Below are 17,418 nucleotides of genomic sequence, written 5' to 3' on the forward strand. Positions count from 1 at the left end.
CATTAACTGGACTTATGAATATGCATGCTAATTCATATGCACAGTTAGAAGTCCAAGTTTTTTTTTTCAGATTCACTCTGAAGTTTAATACCTGAGCAGGTACATACACTTGTATGATTCAAAAGTCACTCTTTTTTGGCAGGACTTCCTGTCCCATGCCACCAGGCCCGTTTTGATCATATTTCTGAGACTCGGAGCTCGGGTCTGAGGGGGCAAACAATTGGGTTTCCCCATGCTGTGGTTAGCACCCTGTTGGGAGCCTGGGCCCCAAGGATTGTATACTCGTACCATTGACTGTATTAGACAATGGTAGGAGATGGTATCTGAGTGGCTTTCCACCTCCACGACCGACCCTTGTGTGCGGTGGGCTCAGCTAAGCCTTGGTGGTAATCTGCATGTTAGAAACCAGACCATGTGAAATTGTTGTACTGACTTTAATGTGTTTTACACATAATACATGTTTCCGCTGGCTGGCAAGAGAGTCTCCATCTAATTCCAACTTATTCCACCGATACACAGAGCAGAGGTTAAAGCAAGATGGTGTGTCAGGCCCGACTGGCTACATATAGAAATAAGTGTAGTAGATACTGAGTGGATTTTTATTACAGAGCCACAAAGTCAACTGAGCGAGGAGGTCGGGGTGAATGGATGGGTCAAAGTAAGGACAAACAATATCTATCAACTGAATTGGAGGACGTGTTGGCTAATTTTATGACTTTGTGATACATCGACCCATGATAGCATTCTTTGTGTTTCTCTCTGGTCTCATCAAGATTATGTAACACTTGGGTCCAAACAGTGCCACCAAAAGGCCAAAACTAGAAGCCAGGATGGCAAATACCTCCACTGCATCTGCATATTTGCCTGGTGAGCTGATATATGCAGGGACAAAGGCCACCCACACTGCACAGAAGATCAGCATGCTGAAAGTTATGAGTTTGGCCTCATTGAAGTTGTCTGGGAGATTCCTCGCCAGGAAAGCTAGCAGGAAACTGAGGATAGCCAGGAAACCAATATAGCCAAGTAACACTGCAAAACCGACCGTGGATCCAACTACACACTCATAAACTATCTTGTCACTGTGGTATTGAGTGTTTTTGTGAGGAGCTGGTGAAGCAGAGACGAGCCAGGCGGTGCAGATTGCTGCTTGAACAGAAGTCAGAACCAGAACTGTCCCTCTCTGCTGCACAGAACCAAACCACTTCAGACTGGCTTCACCTCCTGGCTTGGAGGCCCTGAACACTGCCAGAACCACCATGGTTTTCACCAGGATACACGAGATACAAAGCACAAAGCTGATGCCAAACGCTACATGTCTCAACTGGCATGTCCACAGTCTGGGGCGGCCGATGAACAGCAGTGAACACAGGAAACAGAACTTAAGTGACAGCAACAGCTGGAAACTGAGTTCAGAATTGTTGGCACGGACTACTGGTGTGCTGCGATGACAGATGAAGATGACCAGGACAACAGCACAGATAAATGTTCCCAGCAGTGAGGTGGTTGTCAAGCAGATACCCAGAGGCTCGTGGTAGGAGAGGAACTCTGTTCTCTTAGGAACACAGTGGTCACGCTGGGGGCTGGACCAGAAGTCCTCTGGACACCTGGTGCACTCTATGGAGTCTACGGAAACAGTGAAATTGTTGAGATACAAATAATATATCTTTAAAGTGCAACGTTTAAAACTTAACACTCACCAGTCTTATTGCTAATCTTTCCCTCAGAACAAGGGATGCAGTCAAAACAACATTCAGCTTCCCCCTTCTTTCTGGCCATGCGTGTACCTGGAGGACAGCTCTCACTGCACACTGACCGAGGTGGCTGTAAGGACACAAATATATTGCTATGATTGTACAATATTTACACTGCTATACCGCGTTATCCAAGAGATAGTAATCTGAAAAATCAGTAGTAACCTGTTTGGATTCAAAGTTCCAGAAGATTTTGTCTTCATCAAGTGTGAGTTCTTCACCTTTGGAGGCGGACTTCTTAACCTCACCCACATTCTGAACTTCAGTTCTTCCATCAGGGAGCCACAGCCAGTTCATGATGTCATATATTGGTAAGGCATCACCGTTCTCATCAAATGACACTTGATCACCAAATGGTGTGGTGAAGTTGATTCTTTCCAAGTAATACACAAGCTATGGAAAAAAGAAAAGAAAAACCAAACCATTATTAATTTGAAACTAAATATAGTTAAATATTCCAACCAATTCCTTTCAGGTAACGCACATTAACAATCTCACTAAAGACAAGATGTTGTTCTCTTTGACCTAATATAGCAATTTCCCTATCACCTATCACCCAGCAGCAAAGGGAACATATGTGGAGTGTTAACTGATATCACACCTGCCATGGCTCCAGTCTTTGCAAATTCCCACAGCCGTGCCCACTGAAAGGTCCTCTCCCTGGCTCACACTGCTGCATGTCGTGAAGGGCATAAGCCAGAGCGTACACAGCCTTATACACATTATACTCTGGCCTGAGGTTTGAAATGTCCAAGAACTCAGTGTCCACATTCCCCAGCTTTTCCTGTCCGGTGCATAACGTTCCTCCATTTTCCACCCAACCTGCTGGAGGTGGTGCAAATCTACATTGAAACGTATATTCCCAAAACTGATTTACCTGAAAGATATATTCAAAAGAGCTTATTAGAAACCATGACAATATACTATTTTTGAAAACACCAGTTCAAATAGTAAGGTTGATCTCTTACCATGCTATTCCCATAGCTGTTGTTATAGTGTAGGTCAGGAAGTATTTGTAACAGGAAATCCCTGAGCCCTGATATTTCTCCTCGACGGATGGCAATGCCCAGTGTTCCACCCAGGTACGGCATGAGGTCGGGGGTCTGCAGCACAGCAGCTGCTGTCCAGGCTTCACTGGCCATCCACTGCAGGCCTGTCACGTTCTGCCTCACGACCTGTACATTGCATTATAACAAACACATACATTCATACTGTGATGCCACTGAAGTAGCATCTAGTTTCCACAGTTGATATCATATACAATCCTATGTTTTACACAGTATCATAAGTGCGGCATATAATCTTAACTGGAGTTCTGGAGCATGTCTCCATGTAAACAATCTTACTTGAGAAGCATATTTAACAAATCAGAGATGAACTTAAATCTACTTGTTACAGGTAAAGTTTTTCCCACATAACAAAGTTTAATATTAAGTTATGAGGAAATAGTTTTTCAAACCCAACTTCTTCTATGAGGTTAATCATGTGACTCTCATGTGCAAACACAATGACCACACGCGCTGTGGATTTCTTCATCACATCCACTATTCTCCTTAGTTCATCTGGGTTGTCGCCCCAGGGCAGAATCTCTGTGTAGGCCAGACAACCTCCACCAGATGGAGCCAGGTCACTTTGGAAGGATCTGGCGGCATGCACTCCATAATCATCATCACTGATGAGCAGACCGGCCCAAGTCCATCCAAAGCGTTTGAGAATCTGAATCATAGCACGCACCTACAGTATGTGGATGCAGTGGAGGGATTAGTCCACAGTCTGGAAAAATCTTTCACTACAGATCATGATTAACAGGTTCCACAATGAAACGTGTAATTATTGCCTTTTAGTGCCGTAATCTGACACCATACAACTCAAATAATGTGACTGGTGATACACCAAATATATTGTTGTTCTCATGTTCTTGGACATATTTTATGCATATTGATTTCACAGATATATTTTCACCTGGAAAGCATCACTCGGGATCGTCCTGAAGAAGGATGGAAACTTTTGGCGGTCACTCAGACAGGAACATGTGGCAAAATAACTCACCTGAAAAAAAATTAAATTGTACATCCTAAAAGTGCTATCAATCCCTCTGCGTTCTCTTTTGACTTTTTAATGTTCATTACTACTTGTTTACAACTACAACTAATCACAAATGACCCAAAACAATGATTAGAGGGTAAGGCAGAAGAACTTACCATAGGCACTCTGTACAAACCTAACACTGTGGAGATTGCAATAGAACGTGTAGAGGAAGAATCACCCACAATCCCTAGGACCGGAGGGGTTCCTACACAGATCTGGTCTAATGTAACTTGCTCTTCTTTACCACTGGCCAGGGACAGTGCTGCGCGGAATCCAATTCCGAGTTGGATGCAGTTATCATACAGACTGTACCCCAGAGTCACATTAGGTAGCAGGTTGGAGTTTGTGTTGATCTCATCGATGGCAAAGGCCATGGTCTGGGCCTGTCTGAATCCTAAAACATCAAAACTAACACATAAAATACCTGTTTACTACAACGACAAAAAACATTACCCCCCCAACGTGATACAGTAACTGTGTAAGCATACACATGTTGCACAACTACAAATTAAGAAAACAATGAAAGCCAGTTGAATATCAACAACCACAATGATATGTGAATGAAAAACAAAAGAGAAAATAAGCGTAAAAGCATCATGATCAAAATGACACAATACACAATGAAATTCTTTCACTCTCAATCAAAAAACATTTTCCTGATAGGTTTAATTTCCTGCAGCTTCTGATATTTGCTGTGTCCCTGACAGACTCACCCACGGCAGGTAGGATGCTGTGGCTCTGAGGTAAAAGACAGGTCAGGATAGGCTGAAAAGAAGTGGATTTCGAAAAGCCCACCTAGAACCACGTCTCCAGCCTTGTGCATCCCATTTAGATGAAACTGTGCCTGTAACCTGCAAGAGGAGGAATGAAGAGACGACGACGCAGCAGCGGAAATGTCGAAAGTGGGCAACATGAGGAAGAGCAACTTGGTGCATAATGTCCACATTACTTCTTTCAGGTGAACCCCTTTTGTGAGTGCAGTCAATGATTCAGCTCTATGTCACCACATTTTATTGAGTTGCAGTGTTGTTCGGTCTTTCACAAGAAAGAAGAAGGGGCAGGGACTTAATTGCAATTCATTTGAGATTCGTACTGAGGCAGAATTAACATGCGCACTTTGACAAAACCTCTCCAAGGCCATGTTAAAAATATATTCAATTAAAATGTATGTCTTGGATGACTACAATAATTGAGGTTTACGGAAAATTAAGTGTCTATCACATTATGTGTGTATTCAGTTTTATGAATATCACATTAACTGGACTTATGAACATGCATGCTAATTCATATGCACAGTTAGAAGTCCAAGTTTTTTTTTTCAGATTCACTCTGAAGTTTAATACCTGAGCAGGTACATACACTTGTATGATTCAAAAGTCACTCTTTTTTGGCAGGACTTCCTGTCCCATGCCACCAGGCCCGTTTTGATCATATTTCTGAGACTCGGAGCTCGGGTCTGAGGAGGCAAACAATTGGGTTTCCCCATGCTGTGGTTAGCACCCTGTTGGGAGCCTGGGCCCCAAGGATTGTACACTCGTACCATTGACTGTATTAGACAATGGTAGGAGATGGTATCTGAGTGGCTTTCCACCTCCACGGCCGGCCCTTGTGTGCGGTGGGCTCAGCTAAGCCTTGGTGGTAATCTGCATGTTAGAAACCAGACCATGTGAAGTTGTTGTACTGACTTTAATGTGTTTTACACATAATACATGTTTCCGCTGGCTGGCAAGACAGTCTCCATCTAATTCCAACTTATTCCACCGATACACTGAGCAGAGGTTAAAGCAAGATGGTGTGTCAGGGCCGACCGGCTACATATAGTAATAATTGTAACATTGCCACAAAGTCAACTGAGCGAGGAGGTCGGGGTGAATGGATAGGTCAAAGTAAGGACAAACAATATCTATCAACTGAATTGGAGGACGTGTTGGCTAATTTTATGACTTTGTGATACATCGACCCATGATGGCGTTCTTTGTGTTTCTCTCTGGTCTCATCAAGATTATATAACACTTGGGTCCAAACAGTGCCACCAAGAGGCCAAAACTAGAAGCCAGGATGGCAAATACCTCCACTGCATCTGCATATTTCCCTGGTGAGCTGATATATGCAGGGACAAAGGCCACCCACACTGAGCAGAAGATCAGCATGCTGAAAGTTATGAGTTTGGCCTCATTGAAGTTGTCTGGAAGATTCCTCGCCAGGAAAGCTAGCAGGAAACTGAGGATAGCCAGGAAACCAATATAGCCAAGTAACACGGCAAAACCGACCGTGGATCCAACTACACACTCATAAACTATCTTGTCACTGTGGTACTGGGTGTTTTTATGAGGAGCCGGTGATGAAGAGACGAGCCAGGCGGTGCAGATTGCTGCTTGAACAGAAGTAAGAACCAGAACTGTCCCTCTCTGCTGCACAGAACCAAACCACTTCAGACTGGCTTCACCTCCTGGCTTGGAGGCCCTGAACACTGCCAGAACCACCATGGTTTTCACCAGGATACACGAGATACAAAGCACAAAGCTGATGCCAAACGCTGCATGTCTCAACTGGCATGTCCACAGTCTGGGATGACCAATAAAGAGCAGTGAACACAGGAAACATAGCTTAAGTGACAGCAACAGCTGGAAACTGAGTTCAGAATTGTTGGCTCGTACAATAGGTGTTTGGCGATGATAGATGAAGATACCCAGAACAGTAGCACAGATAAATGTTCCAAGCAATGCGGTGGCTGTCAAGCAGATACCCAGAGGCTCGTGGTAGGAGAGGAACTCTGTTTTCTTAGCAACACAGTGGTCACGCTGGGGGCTGGACCAGAAGTCCTCTGGACACCTGGTGCACTCCATGGAGTCTATGAACACAGGGTGTTTTGATTATTTTTATAGTATGTATATATATATATATATATATCTTCGAACTGCAATGTTTAAAACGTAACACTCACCAGTCTTATTGCTAATCTTTCCCTCAGAACAAGGGATGCAGTCAAAACAACATTCAGCTTCCCCCTTCTTTCTGGCCGTGCGTGTACCTGGAGGACAGCTCTCACTGCACACCGACCGAGGTGGCTGTAAGGACAAAAGAAAATCTGATATTCTGCCTTACGATGCTCTGTTAAAAAGAGTTATCCATGGGCCAAAATACAGTTGAAAGAAAAATCATCAGTTACCTGTTTGGATCCAAAGTTCCAGAAGATTTTGTCATCATCAAGTGTGAGTTCTTCACCTTTGGAGGCGGACTTCTTAACCTCACCCACATTCTGAACCTCAGTTTTTCCATCAGGGAGCCACAGCCAGTTCATGATGTCATATATTGGTAAGGCATCACCGTTCTCATCAAATGACACTTGATCACCAAATGGTGTGGTGAAGTTAACTTTTTCCAAGTAATACACAACCTATGAAATCAGAATCAGGGGATATAAGAAAACCAAACACTCATGAAACAAAAAAAAATAATTTCCATTGTTAACACAGCAGTACTGCAATAATGAAACTGCATATATGAATATATAAAATAATTAAAAATTCCAGCAACATATTTTGTTAAAAGCAACACTATGCAAGTTTTGCTGAGCAACATTTACCTTTGTTACCACAAGTTGTGATATGAATCCTTAGTGGTTAAGCGGTTTTCATTTTACAGAATCAAACACGACCAGTCAATTAAATGGCCCTGACTGCAAAGTCCTATTCTCCGAACTCAAACACAGTTGAACGGTGTATATTCAACAAGATCTCGGCTTCCCGAACTGGAAGTACTGTCACAATAGGAGTGGAAAATGATCTACCTGCCATGGCTCCAGTCTTTGCAAATTCCCACAGCCGTGCCCACTGAAAGGTCCTCTCCCTGGCTCACACTGCTGCATGTCATGAAGGGCATACGCCAGAGCGTACACAGCCTTATACACATTATACTCTGGCCTGAGGTTTGAAATGTCCAAGAACTCAGTCTCCACATTCTCCAGCTTTTCCTGTCCAGTGCATAACGTTCCTCCAGCTTCCATCCAACCTGCTGGAGGTGGTGCAAATCTACACTGAAACGTGTATTCCCAAAACTGATTTACCTGAAAGATATATTCAAAACAGTTTATTAGAAAACATGACGATATACAATTTTTGAAAACACCAGATCAAATTGCATGGTTGATCTCTCACCATGCTATTCCGAAATCTGTTGTTGTAGTGTAGGTCAGGACGTATTTGTAACAGGAAATCCCTGAGCCCTGATATTTCTCCTCGACGGATGGCAATGCCCAGTGTTCCACCCAGGTACGGCATGAGGTCGGGGGTCTGCAGCACAGCAGCTGATGTCCAGGCTTCACTGGCCATCCACTGCAGGCCTGTCACGTTCTGTCTCACCACCTGTACAATTTATTATAACAAGTATATTGTCACAAGGAGTTTGCCAAACAGTATTTCAAAGACTCCGAATGCATGAGGGGAAAAGATTGTCTCGTATGATGTGACAAACTGTAACACTTTGGGCAGAACTCCAAATACTATGGTTCATTGCTCATTACTTAGCTAATACCATACCTTTGGTCAGACATGGAAGGCACAGTGCCATGGAGGAAAGTCTAAGCAGAGGGGACAGGCATTATGGTCAGAAATGAGGAAAACTGCTCCAGAGTCCAGGGAAACTGAGACTTGGGTCACGGTTCACCTTTCATGTCATGAAAGGTCACAATGACCTGTCACATACAGCCAAGTAAACACTGGATTGACTTTCTGTCCTTGAGTGGCCCATCCAAAGCCCAGACATTAACCCCATAGAACATCAGTGGAAGGACCTGAAGATGGCAGTGCACAGATGCCTCCCATACAATATGACGGATCAGTATTTCTAATAAAGCACACAAATTGAAGAATTGTATCAAGTTATTATTAAGTCGATAACTTGAAATCCAACCTCTTTCATGAGGTCAATCATGTGACCCTCATGTGCAAACACAATGACCACACGCGCTGTGGATTCCTTCATCACATCCACTATTCTCCTTAGTTCATCTGGGTTGTCGCCCCAGGGCAGAATCTCTGTGTAGGCCAGACAACCTCCACCAGATGGAGCCAGGTCACTATGGAAGGATCTGGCAGCATGGACTCCATAATCATCATCACTGATGAGCAGACCGGCCCAAGTCCAGCCAAAGCGTTTGAGAATCTGAATCATAGCACGCACCTACAGTATGTGGATACAGTGGGGGGATTAGTCCACAATCTGGAAAAATCTTTCACTACAGATCGTGATTAACAGGTTCCACAGTGAAACCTGTTTGATGATTTAACTGCAACTGCTTTAAATCTATTTTTTATTTTGTTGATAGATTTTCACCTGGAAAGCATCACTTGGAATCGTCCTGAAGAAGGATGGAAACTTTTGCCGGTCACTCAGACAGGAACATGTGGAAAAATAGCTCACCTGCAAAAAAAATACAGACTGTACATCCTAAAATCATTCAAAGCCTTAGCCTTCAACTAGGTAAGGTTGACTACTTTGTGTTTGCATGTTTAAGTGTTGAAATCAAAATGGTCAAAGGGATAATTCAATGGCAAGGCAGAAGAACTTACCATAGGCACTCTGTACAAACCTAACACTGTGGAGATTGCAATAGAACGTGTAGAGGAAGAATCACCCACAATCCCTAGGACCGGAGGGGTTCCTACACAGGGCTCGTCTAATGTAATTTGCTTTTCTTTACCACTGGCCAGGGACAGTGCTCCACGGAATCCAATTCCCAGTTTGTTGCAGTTATCATACAGGGTGTACCCCAGAGTCACATTGGGTAGCAGGTTGGAGTTTCTGTTGATCTCATCAACAGCAAAGGCCATGGCCTGGGCCTGTCTGAATCCTATAACATCAAAACTAACACATACAATTCCAGTGTTTGATAATTAAACCCGACAACAATGTTACATAGTAATTGTACAACATACATAGAGATTTTGCAAACGATGAAGTCCGTTGAATAGCAACAACCCTAATAAAACCAATAATACATAAATGAGAAATATAAGGAGGAAAAAAAAATCAAAAAAAATCCACATGTTACACAAATACAGATTTTGCAAACAATGAAGCCACTTGGAAAGCAACAATCATCATTGTGATAATATTATGACATTAAAATAATCAAGGAGAAAAAAGAGCAGGAAACCAGGAACAAAATGATCCTAATGGCATAAAGACACAATGAAATTATTTCACACTAACATGAGATAATCAAAAACATGTTCTCCTGATAGGCTTCATTTCCCCCAGCTTCTGGTATTTGCTGTGTCCCTGACAGACTCACCCATGGCATGTAGGCTGCTGTGGTTCTGAGGAAAAAGACAGGTCAGGATAAGCAGAGAAGAAGTTGATTTCGAAAAGCCCACCTAGAACCACATCTCCAGCCTTGTGCATCCCATTCAGATTAAAGTTTCCCTGTAACCGGCACGAGGAGGAGTAAAGAGGCGAAGACACAGCAGAGGAAAAGCAGGAATACAACAACATCAGTGAAAGGAAGTTGGTGTCTAAATATACTAAATATACCCTCATGACTCCTCTCATTAATCCCTTTCCTGAGTGCAATCTTCATGATTTATCGCAATGTCACCCCTTTTTATTGACTTGAAGTCATGTTTAATCTTGCACACCACCAATCAATGCAGAACATGATTGGTGTATGGGCAGGGCTAATCCCATGCTATCCACACCGCAATGCATCCTGTGATTTATCATTTATTTTAAATGGGGACCATAATTTACACAATGAAAATCATGCCGTATTGAAGAATTCTTGAAACTAGTGATTTAAACCATTTACTCCTGAGGAAAATGTCTACTGTTCTCATAAATCAAATGAGAAGTAGAGTCACTTTATCATAGACTTCTACAGAAACTGATTTCTTTTTGCATTTAATGTAAATATTTTTGGAACAGTGAAACAGACCTGGTTGGCACCTTTGGCAATTTGGCAACTATAGTTCTGCAGAACCTTTGGCACACATTACATACAGTGTCATTACTGTTTTCAGAACAAACATTTATGCAAACGTCACACTTCTAATGATGAAAAATGTACCCCAATATATTGCTGAGTGTAAATATCCTAGAACAGACACACTTCTGATTGGAAGTATCTAGATTTTTATGTTTTGATCCGGTCTCCACTACCCCACCTTTATTGAAGCTTAATACCATGTTACTGGAGTGCTTTATTCTCAGACCTAGGCTGTAGGTGGCACTAAAACTGTATACCTGGGAGAATAAGTTTATATCTAATTAGTCAGATATCCGTAGCTGTTTTCAGTCTTGTTCCGCATTCTGGACATTTTCCTGAACTTTTCAGGAGGGGCTATATGTGACAATGCAAATCTCAGCAAATGTTGCTCTGGATCATTTCTGGAATTTCCCCTTCCAGCTCCCCAGTAAAATTTCCTGAAAATGTCGGGACGATTCATGATGAGTGAGTGGTTGCTCTACCCAGGCACCAGGCCTCAGCTTAATCTTCAAGATAGGTTCCTGTTGGTGTGAACGTGTCTGACTCAGACAATCTGCTTCATTCTTCATGTGAACGGCAAACTCCGGGCAATGTCCAGACCCAATTTTCAGGACATTTTAAAGTTCATGTGTGGAAACAGCTTATGTTTTCCTCCACAAACATTTGTTTCGTAGTTACCATGTGTTATTTTATCACATGTTACTCTGTTTCCCACCACCCATGTTTACTTCAATACCACGCCAAATACTCACAGCTGTATTATATCTGGAGGCCTAATTTTCCGAAGGCTAATGATTAATTATAATCTCTCAAAATCTCTGTGGAGATTCTTCATCCAGTCATAGTTATCCAGAAGGGTATTTTATCAAGAACAACTGGACTTGATTGTAGTTTCTTCTTCAGTTCTTACTAAGTTGAGGTAAAACCCAGTTATTATAAAACTTCTGTGGAGTGTGAGCAGTGCTTGTTGATGTTCCAGACTGAAGTTTTGAATAAATGATGTTTATTCAGAGAATACAACTGTTGGGGTTATCAGGACCCAAACTGGAAGGCTGGGTGCAGCAAATCTGCTTTCACAACAAAAACATGCAGATGGGTAGAAAAAGAAACAAAAGAGGTTCATGATGCCAGGCAATCCAAACTTTTAAAATCCAAACTACGGCAGCAAAAATGGAAGATAAGTCAGAAACAGAACAGAAAAACAGAACAGACAATCTGATGAAGGAGACGGGAGCACAGGGACTAAATACACAGGGAAGTACGGGTTAATTGTGCACAGGGGAAACATAACTAATTCAACTAGCCCTTCAAAAGTCCACACAATTGAAATACAGATAGAAACTAGTTCAAAACAAGTTCAAAGAGTCCACTAAAGCATATGAAGGCCATAAGAGGAGCAGATCCTAACAGTAATATGGTGCGTTCACACCAAATGTGAAGTAAACGTGACACATTCTCCCAAAGTCACTCAAGCCCAACGTACAAATATTCGCTGGTTGTGTTTACATGGGAATTTGCTCTAAGTTTGGTGTGGATGCACCATTATATTTTAATCAGATGTAAGATTAACCTTCAAGTCACAAAGGTCACAACATTATTTGAACAATAAGTACTTTGCACTACAATAACATCCTGGAAAACATAGGATAAAAAATAAAGAATATTTTGTATTCTCCATATTCGTTTTCTTATATAACTTTAATGTTTGTATTAACTTATTATTATGCCTCTATTTTTATGTTGTGTGGAGAAAATAATTGATTCTGTCTTTTGAAATGTATTTCGCAATTTTTATGACTCCATTCCTCGACCCATGATGGCTTTCTTCGTGTTCCTCTCTGGTCTCAACAGGATTATGTAACACTTGGGTCCAAACAGTGCCACCAAGAGGCCAAAACTGGAGGCCAGGATGGCAAATACCTCCACCACATCTGCAAATTTGCCTGGTGAGCTTATATACGCAGGGACAAAGGCCACCCACACTGCACAGAATATTAGCATGCTGAAAGTTATGAGTTTGGCCTCATTGAAACTGTCTGGAAGATTTCTTGCAAAAAAAGCTAACAAAAAACTGAGCACAGCCAGTAAACCAATATAGCCAAGTAACACTGCAAAAGCAACCGTGGATCCAACTACACACTCATAAACTATCTTGTCACTGTGGTATTGAGTGTTTTTGTGAGGAGCTGGTGAAGCAGAGACGAGCCAGGCGGTGCAGATTGCTGCTTGAACAGAAGTCAGAACCAGAACTGTCCCTCTCTGCTGCACAGAACCAAACCACTTCAGACTGGCTTCACCTCCTGGCTTGGAGGCCCTGAACACTGCCAGAACCACCATGGTTTTCACCAGGATACACGAGATACAAAGCACAAAGCTGATGCCAAACGCTACATGTCTCAACTGGCATGTCCATGGTCTGGGGCGGCCGATGAACAGCAGTGAACACAGGAAACAGAACTTAAGTGACAGCAACAGCTGGAAACTGAGTTCAGAATTGTTGGCACGGACTACTGGTGTTTGGCGATGACAGATGAAGATGACCAGGACAGTAGCACAGATAAATGTTCCCAGCAATGCGGTGGCTGTCAAGCAGATACCCAGAGGCTCGTGGTAGGAGAGGAACTCTGTTTTCTTAGCAACACAGTGGTCACGCTGGGGGCTGGACCAGAAGTCCTCTGGACAATTGGTGCACTCCATGGAGTCTATGAACACAGGGACAATGTTGTATGGCATCAACCCTATCTCTTAACGTTTCTGTTTATACGGAAAGCACATTTTGAAGAAAACATAATTAAAACCAGATTGTAATTACGAATGACATAATGAGGACATGTTGTTAACTAACAGATTTGACAATTCACAAAATGCTGACACTGAACACATCAGTATAAGGTAGACATTGTATTTGTTAATCAGATATGACAGTTCAAAACCTCTTAGTAGTTATAACAACATTGTTTAATGTGTTCTGATTATATTAGGCAGTCACAGCGCTTCGTTAAGATTGGGGAGAGGTTGTGATCTGGATGCAGATTTCAGGTTTTTATACAAACATAATTTCTAGGAGACATGGTTAGGTACAGTATGTCTATGAGTTCACTATATCCCACCAAAAAACCTCACCAGTGCTGTTGCTGATTTCCCCCTCAGAACAAGGGATACAGTCAAAACAACATTCGGCTTCCCCCTTCTTTCTGGCCATGCGTGTACCTGGAGGACAGCTCTCACTGCACACTGACCGAGGTGGCTGTAAGGACACAAATTAATACCTGTTAATCTGCAATATTTTACACTGCTATAATGTGTTATCGAAGCGATAGTATCAGAAGTAACCTGTTTGGATCCAAAGTTCCAGAAGATTTTGTTTTCATCAAGTGTGAGTTCTTCACCTTTGGAGGCGGACTTCTTAACTTCTCCCACATTCTGAACTTCAGTTCTTCCATCAGGGAGCCACAGCCAGTTCATGATGTCATATATTGGTAAGGCATCACCGTTCTCATCAAATGACACTTGATCACCAAATGGTGTGGTGAAGTTGATTCTTCCCAAGTAATACACAAGCTATGGCAATTTGAATTTGGGATTCAAATAAAAGCAAAGAGGACAAATTAAAAAGTATTACTGGAATTGATGAAGCTATTAGTGACCACTGATAACACAGCAAATTCATATTTAAAAAAAAAATTAAGATACAATTAATCTCAAAGATTTGATCTGTGTTTGATAAACTAACTGCTACTACACAAGAAATACTAAAATAAAGGATTACGTCACATTAACAGCTGGAGTGTTAACTGATATCACACCTGCCATGGCTCCAGTCTTTGCAAATTCCCACAGCCGTGCCCACTGAAAGGTCCTCTCCCTGGCTCACACTGCTGCATGTCGTGAAGGGCATAAGCCAGAGCATACACAGCCTTATACACATTATACTCTGGCCTGAGGTTTGAAATGTCCAAGAACTCAGTCTCCACATTCTCCAGCTTTTCCTGTCCAGTGCATAACGTTCCTCCAGCTTCCATCCAACCTGCTGGAGGTGGTGCAAATCTACACTGAAACGTGTATTCCCAAAACTGATTTACCTGAAAGATATTGAAAACTGAATGGTTTTTCTTATAATGAAATTATATAATTCTTGTAAATATGGGATCAAATTGCAAGGTTGATCTCTCACCACACTATTCCCATAGCTGTTGTTATAGTGGAGCTCAGGACGTAATTGTATCAGAAAATCCTTTAGTCCTGATATTTCTCCTCGACGGATGGCAATGCCCAGTGTTCCACCCAGGTACGGCATGAGGTCGGGGGTCTGCAGCACAGCAGCTGATGTCCAGGCTTCACTGGCCATCCACTGCAGGCCTGTCACGTTCTGCCTCACGACCTGTACATTGCATTATAACAAACACATACATTCATACTGTGATGCCACTGAAGTAGCATCTAGACTTCGATATAATTTGTCCAATCTTACTCTAAGACCCTCCGAGAAGCATCTTAATAACATAATAAATTAAATCTACCTTTTACAGGCTAATATGTTTTTGCAACAAAACTATTTCATTTTGAAAAAGAAAAAAAAATAGTTTTATGTTAAGGTATAATGAAATTGTATTTCAAGGCCAACCTCTTCCATGAGGTTAATCATGTGACTCTCATGTGCAAACACAATGACCACATGAGCTGTGGATTCCTTCATCACATCCACTATTCTCCTTAGTTCATCTGGGTTGTCGCCCCAGGGCAGAATCTCTGTGTAGGCCAGACAACCTCCACCAGATGGTGCCAGGTCACTTTGGAAGGATCTGGCAGCATGGACTCCATAATCATCATCACTGATGAGCAGACCGGCCCAAGTCCAGCCAAAGCGTTTAAGAATCTGAATCATAGCACGCACCTACAGTATGTGGATACAGTGGAGGGATTAGTCCACGGTCTGGAAAAATCTTTCACTGTAGATCATGATTAACAAGTTCCACAATGAAACACGTTTAATTATTGCCTTTTAATGCCATAATCTGACACCATACAATTCTATCAATTAGACCAATAATGTGACTGGTGATACATTGATCTTTGCACTATAAAAGATTTTCTTGCACATGCATTATTCTTTGCATTTTGATTTGCTGATAGATTTTCACCTGGAAAGCATCACTCGGGATCGTCCTGAAGAAGGATGGAAACTTTTGCCGGTCACTCAGACAGGAACATGTGGCAAAATAACTCACCTGCAAAAAACACAGACTGTAGATCCTAAACACAGTGAACGTTTTTGTGGACTCTTCGACTTTTTAATGTATTACTTCAAACTTTAAACTTGGAAATTATTCGCAAAAGACCCAAAACAATCATTAGATGGTAAGGCAGAAGAACTTACCATAGGCACTCTGTACAAGCCTAAGACAGTGGAGATTGCAATAGAACGTGTAGAGGAAGAATCACCCACAATCCCTAGGACTGGAGGGGTTCCTACACAGGCATCATCCAGTGTCACTTGATCCTCTTGACCACTGGCTAAGGACAGAGCCCCACGGAAACCAATTCCTAGTTGGAGGCAGTTATCATACAGGCTGTATCCCAGAGTTACATTAGGTAGCAGGTTGGAGTTTCTGTTGATCTCATCAACAGCAAAGGCCATGGTCTGGGCCTGTCTGAATCCTAAAACATCAAAACTAACACATAATTAGTTTGTGTTTACCAATGAGAAATACAACGTGATGATGTTCATGTTGCACAGATACAGTTAGTTGGATTTTAACAAGAGAAATAGAAATAATACTCAAACACTTAAGAATGGAAGTTGTGCAAAAATACAATATGATTTAAATTACATTAAAACACAATCTAATCATTTAAAATCATATTAATCACATTTTATACATGATTGCCAAAAATGACTGATTTTCCGTAGTTACTGCTTTTTTGCTTTCATCCTGACAGACTCACCCATGGCAGGTAGGATGCTGTGGCTCTGAGGTAAAAGACAAGTCAGGATAGGCAGAAAAGAAGTGGATTTGAAACAGCCCACCTAGAACCATGTCTCCAGCCTTGTGCATCCCATTTAGACGAAACTTTCCCTGTAACCTGCAAGAGGAGGCATGAAGAGGCAAAGACACAGCAGAGGAAAAGCAGCAACACAACATTAGAAAACGCATCTTGGTGTCGAAAAATACCCTCATGATTTGCCTCTAGTTAAGCACTTTTCTGAGGGCAGTCCACAAGTTTCATGGCTATGTCACTCCATTTTATTAACCTGCTGTGTTGTTTAATCTTGCACACCACCCACCAGAGCAGAAGAAAAAGGTGCAGGGGCAGGGTCTAAAATCCAATTCATTTGAGATTCATTTTTGTGAGATCTCTTTTGTGTTCCAACTAGCAACTCTATATTATTTTTGTGTTGCTTAGCCCCTGACACAGAGTGGGGAAATTGTCAAGTACCTAATCCTCACTCACACTATGATGAAGTAAGTAAAGTGGAACCAATAAATCAAAAAACATGTTTTGATAGGCCTTTTTATTGTAGACTCAACAGGCTTCCAAATCAAGCACTAAGTCAGTGATATTCTTTTTTTTTCAATGTTCAATGTTTTTTTA

The 17,418-nt window shown here is 42.0% G+C and overlaps 2 protein-coding genes and 1 pseudogene across 2 annotated transcripts; all 3 read right to left on the bottom strand.

Annotated features, from left to right (window-relative positions):
* Nucleotides 1-334: 334 nt before the first annotated feature.
* LOC124850802 lies at nucleotides 335-4,785 on the bottom strand (annotated as a pseudogene).
* Nucleotides 4,786-5,526: 741 nt separating this feature from the next.
* On the bottom strand, nucleotides 5,527-7,885 carry LOC118299535 (extracellular calcium-sensing receptor-like). The gene is made up of 4 exons (XM_035623348.2): nucleotides 7,630-7,885; nucleotides 7,009-7,236; nucleotides 6,784-6,907; nucleotides 5,527-6,690 (listed from the first exon to the last, which is right to left on the bottom strand). The coding sequence occupies exons 1-4, from the start codon at nucleotides 7,843-7,845 to the stop codon at nucleotides 5,777-5,779; spliced, it is 1,482 nt and encodes a 493-aa protein (XP_035479241.2). The 5' UTR covers nucleotides 7,846-7,885; the 3' UTR covers nucleotides 5,527-5,776.
* Nucleotides 7,886-12,615: 4,730 nt separating this feature from the next.
* Nucleotides 12,616-16,895, bottom strand: LOC118299099 (extracellular calcium-sensing receptor-like). Its single transcript, XM_035622528.2, has 9 exons — nucleotides 16,771-16,895; nucleotides 16,202-16,496; nucleotides 15,966-16,052; nucleotides 15,449-15,718; nucleotides 14,999-15,205; nucleotides 14,631-14,906; nucleotides 14,158-14,385; nucleotides 13,948-14,071; nucleotides 12,616-13,526 (listed from the first exon to the last, which is right to left on the bottom strand). The coding sequence occupies exons 1-9, from the start codon at nucleotides 16,878-16,880 to the stop codon at nucleotides 12,616-12,618; spliced, it is 2,508 nt and encodes an 835-aa protein (XP_035478421.2). The 5' UTR covers nucleotides 16,881-16,895.
* Nucleotides 16,896-17,418: the final 523 nt, after the last annotated feature.

This window comes from Scophthalmus maximus, chromosome 11 (genome assembly GCF_022379125.1).
Source record: "Scophthalmus maximus strain ysfricsl-2021 chromosome 11, ASM2237912v1, whole genome shotgun sequence".
Classification (NCBI taxonomy): Eukaryota; Metazoa; Chordata; class Actinopteri; order Pleuronectiformes; family Scophthalmidae; genus Scophthalmus; species Scophthalmus maximus.

Excerpts from the sequence above, each read along its gene's own strand:
- LOC118299535 (XM_035623348.2), bottom strand. The coding sequence starts at position 7,845 with ATGGAAGCTGGAGGAACGTTATGCACTGGACAGGAAAAGCTGGAGAAT. Across the intron at positions 7,237-7,629 it reads AAAGACTGGAGCCATGGCAG|GTTGTGTATTACTTGGAAAA; the intron begins GTAGATCATTTT and ends CTGATTTCATAG. Across the intron at positions 6,691-6,783 it reads AAAGATTAGCAATAAGACTG|ACTCCATGGAGTGCACCAGG; the intron begins GTGAGTGTTACG and ends CTGTGTTCATAG.
- LOC118299099 (XM_035622528.2), bottom strand. The coding sequence starts at position 16,880 with ATGCACAAGGCTGGAGACATGGTTCTAGGTGGGCTGTTTCAAATCCAC. Across the intron at positions 16,053-16,201 it reads GCTTGTACAGAGTGCCTATG|GTGAGTTATTTTGCCACATG; the intron begins GTAAGTTCTTCT and ends TGTTTTTTGCAG. Across the intron at positions 15,719-15,965 it reads TCCCGAGTGATGCTTTCCAG|GTGCGTGCTATGATTCAGAT; the intron begins GTGAAAATCTAT and ends CACATACTGTAG.